General features: G+C 46.0%; 1 protein-coding gene across 4 annotated transcripts in view; it reads left to right on the top strand.

Annotated features, from left to right (window-relative positions):
* Positions 1 to 758: 758 nt before the first annotated feature.
* KLHDC10 (kelch domain containing 10) overlaps positions 759 to 4,364 on the top strand; it is a 72,023-nt gene continuing 68,417 nt past the window's right edge. For 2 of the 4 annotated variants that reach the window (XM_023207863.1, XM_023207864.1), the window contains exon 1: positions 800 to 1,059. In XM_023207863.1, the coding sequence (XP_023063631.1) occupies positions 894 to 1,059 (166 nt within the window). In that variant the 5' untranslated portion in view covers positions 800 to 893. Of the gene's footprint in view, positions 1,060 to 4,364 lie in introns of all 4 variants that reach the window. The other 2 variants (XM_023207861.1, XM_023207860.2) reach the window with 2 other exon arrangements.

Genomic DNA, 4,364 nt, shown 5'->3' on the forward strand with positions numbered 1-4,364 from the left:
TTGAGTGAACAAAAATATTTACAGAGCCATCAGCCATCTACAAGAATACCTTTTTCTTGGCATTCCACACACTGCCGGGTGTTATTTGAAAAACCTTTACTGATGTAATAAGCCAAAAATGGTTTCTCATTGGGGTTTTATTTTGTATTTCTAAGATTACTGGTGAGAGTGAGCATTTTCCCGTATTTGTTAACCAGGTTTAAAACTGTTTGATTGGGACGTGGCTTATACAGGGACGAGTGCAGTTAATCCGACTGAAAGACAAATGAAACCCAGGAATATCTGGTTCTTACATTTTAGCTTTGACTCCGCCCCTGGGTCCCCTCACCCACCCCGACCCCAAGCAAGCCCTTTGTGTCAACTGTCAGGGAATGGGATCTCAGTCCGAAAAGCTGGCAGAATACCGTATTGCCCCCAAATATGTGTATTATGCTTGTATCCGGTGTCTGATTGCAATGTTTACGGGAAAGAGTTCCTGAATCCTAACCAAACCTGAGGCACTGGCCGTCGCCGTGAGTCTTTCCGCAGGCGCGGCCTCTGACACTCGACCTTCGATTGGCCCGCCTGGTCCCGCAGGAGTCGGGGTGACGCCGGCCAGCCCAGCGCGGACGATGAGAGCGAGGAGTGGCTGCCTCTGCCTTTCTCTCTTCTCACTTTTTTTTTAGCCATAGCTATGGTTACCACGTTTCTCTCCGCCTCCCTCCACCTACCAAGAAAACGACTGACCATTGGCTGTCTTTCACCAAGGCGGTAAGTCATTGGTCTCTGGTGGGACCGGGCGCTGCCCCCTTCCCCTGTCTCCTGGGTCTCTGAAGGAGCCCAGGAAGGAGGTTCCGCTGGTGCCGCCGGGTCAGGCGCTGACGGGACCGGGCTGCGGCAATCGTTAGCGGGTCATGTCGGCCGCCCAGGGCTGGGACAGGAACCGCCGGAGGGGAGGAGGCGCCGCCGGCGCTGGTGGCGGAGGTAGCGGGGCCGGCGGGGGCAGCGGGGGCAGCGGGGGTCGGGGGACTGGCCAGCTCAACCGCTTCGTGCAACTCTCCGGGCGGCCGCACCTGCCAGGTGAGTCTTGGGACAGGGTCCTGACCGCTTGCGGGCGCGGCGGGCGGGAAGGTGACTGCTACCTTTTCTTTTTCTCCCTGGCTTTCTTTTCCTTGGGAGGAGAAAAGGCAGGCCCCACGCATAGCAGAGGGACTGGGGATCAGAGAAAAGGGAAGGTGTCTTTGAGGTCAGGGAGGGAACAGGAGCACAGCGAAGAAAAGTATCTTTGCTCTGTTGAAAGCTCTGTACTGAGAGTTCTGTTTTCTTTTCAAAGGAGAGGCCACTGTCTCATTGACATTTCCAAATGTTTCGGTTACTCGGTTCCGAATCTCTTCCCCTTCCGCAGTTTGATCTTGTAAATGAAAGACATTGGCGCCTAGCTGTGGGAAATTATTTCAAAAAGGGTGCCAAGTTAAGGAGAGAAGAGGGAAGCGCATTCCAAGGAGTGATTTTGTAGAAACTACCCGGGGTGTGTGTGTAAGAGGCATTCTGAAATAGAAGAAAGGGGTGGGGGAGTGTTGGTTGGGGAGTGTATGGGAAAGAGAACCTACAGGATTAGGGAAAACTAGTTGAATTATTATTATTTTGGAATGTCCAGAGACAGAATGGATAATGGGGTCTAGGTTTTAGGGGAGAAAGTGAAGATCAAAAATATACTTAGTGACAAAATTATGCTGTGTTTACGATATAAAAACAACCAAGAATTGGAAAAATGTACCCAATACAATTATTTCACATTTTGGTCTACAGTGCTGTAGTCTTGAGTTCAGATGCTTTTGAAAACAAAATAAAATCAAGTGGATATGTATGTGTAGACAAGTTTAAAGAGGTACATTTGTAATCGAATATTCAATCTAGTAGAAGGAAGGTAGGGAATTAAATAATGCACAGAATGTAAAATACCCCACTGGACAAGCCTGTTTTTACTATGAAAAGAACTATCAGGAATGATGTGTTAATTATTCATTGTGTTTTTTTGTGAATAATATTGATTATATTAGTGATATGTTTAGCTGATGAGTTTTGAGAACATGATGAATTGATTTTTTTGAATTGTACTTATGACTGTGCCTTATACTTCTAAGTAGTCAAAAATTATTATTTGATTAAATTGAAGATGACAAAGGGAATTTAGCACATTTAATGAGACAATTGCTTATGTTTGTGATGAGGTTATTGATGTGTGCTAGAAACGTACAATACACCATTTATATGCGCCATTAAAATTAAATAGAGGCATTTGTAAGTAATCATATAATATACCAGAAGTTGGGTTTGAGATGTTAATATCAGACTGGGCACCCTAGAATTTCCAAATATACGATCCTTAACATGAAAAAGAGAAAAGGAGCAATCTTTTTTCTTACTCCCAATTAACAATACAAACTTAGATTTTTGTGTATTGACAGCTTAGAAGATGGATCTCTTAGCAAGCACTGTCACCAGTTTGCCCTCTACTACCAGAATCTTTAGGTCTTTGATCACGGATTAATTATACCATGGGCTTCATGTAGGCATTCCTAGTTTCCTAGAACCTGGTTGGTGCACTTCCTCACTGCCACCACGTGATGGCAGTAGAAGCCATGATTTCTGCTAAGGAGCTTCAGTGTGGAGCTATTTCTGCATTCCCTTAGCACACAAGACCAAGAACAGCCATTTATCCGGAGGTAAAGATAAACATGTCTAAACTGTGAAAATTTGTAAAGTGGGGTCATCAGTCTCTTTTTTCTGCTTCCCTTTTCTCTTGACTGACACTTCATTGCTCCTTTACTCATTCTCAAAACTGGGACACATCTGATATCTCAGTGTATTATATAGTTTGAAATTCTTTCATACCAATTCTTTATTCTCCTAGGTATTGCATTTTAAGCCTCTCCCTTTTCTTGTATTTTGATAGATTTTAAAAGATTTTAGGTGATGGGGAGGAGTAGGATGTCTAGGCTTGGTTGACGGGCCTTGGAGATAAAACCTTTTTTTAAAAAAAATTTATTTATTTATTTATTGAGATGGAGTCTCGCTCTGTCCTCCAGGCTGGAGTGCAGTGTGGCCATCTCGGCTCACTGCAACCTCCGCTTCCTGGGTTCAAGCAATTCTCCTGCCTCAGCCTCCTGAGTAGCTGAAATTACAGGCACCCACCACCACGCCTGGCTAGTTTTTGTATTTTTAGTAGAGACAGGGTTTTATCATGTTGGCCAGGCTGGTCTTGAACTCTTGAACTCAGGTGATCTGCCTGTCTCAGCCTCCCAAAGTGCTGGGATTACAGGTGTGAGCCACCTTGCCTAGCCAAAAAAAATTTTTTTTTTTAAGTGTACTATAGCAACTGGTCATGATGGCTCACGTCTGTAACCCCAGCACTTTGACAAGCCAAGGTGGGAGGATCGCTTGAGCCTAGGAGTTCAAGGCCAGCCTGGGCAGCAAAGCAAGACCGCATCTCAAGTTAAAAATTAAAAACAAAAAAAAAACAAAAAAAACCAACTCTGCTATAGCTCACTCTCTCTTTTGACCTCTAAACCCCATTTGTCTTTTTTTTTTTTTTTTTGAGACGGTCTCACTCTGTGGCCCAGGCTGGAGTGCAGTAGCATGGTCTTGGCAACCTTTGCCTCCCAAAATCTAGCAATTCTTCTGTCTCAGTCTCCCAAGTAGATTAGAGGTGTGGGCCACCGCATCCGGCTAATTTTTTGTATTTTTGGTAGAGATGGGGTTTTGCCATGTTGGCCAGACTGGGCTCGAACTCCTGGCCTCAAGTGATCCTCCCGCTTCAGCCTCCCAAAGTGCTGGGATTACAGGCGTGAGTCACGGCGCCCAGCCAGCCCCGTGTTCCATTTTTCATCCTTGTCTACCAAGACTTCCAGTTACTGACACTTAGAACCTTTTCTTACTTTTTATGTCTCAACCCTCCATCCAGCCCCCAATAAAACCAAACAAAACAACCTGGTCTTCCTGGAGTGTTCTCATCCTCTTTCAGTGATAGCTTCTTTATGCATCCAGTTGTGCAAACTTGAAACTTGGGCATCGGGCCGGGCGCGGTGGCTCAAGCCTGTAATCCCAGCACTTTGGGAGGCCGAAACGGGTGGATCACGAGGTCAGGAGATCGAGACCATCCTGGCTAACACAGTGAAGCCCCGTCTCTACTAAAAAATACAAAAAACTAGCCGGGCGAGGTGGCGGCCGCGCGCCTGTAGTCACAGCCACTCGGGAGGCTGAGGCAGGAGAATGGCGTGAACCCGGGAGGCGGGGCTTGCAATGAGCTGAGATCCGGCCACTGCACTCCAGCCTGGGCCACAGAGCGAGACTCCGTCTCCAAAAAAAAAAAAAAAAAAAAAAAA

The sequence above is a fragment of the Piliocolobus tephrosceles genome, chromosome 8, assembly GCF_002776525.5.
Source record: "Piliocolobus tephrosceles isolate RC106 chromosome 8, ASM277652v3, whole genome shotgun sequence".
NCBI lineage: Eukaryota > Metazoa > Chordata > Mammalia > Primates > Cercopithecidae > Piliocolobus > Piliocolobus tephrosceles.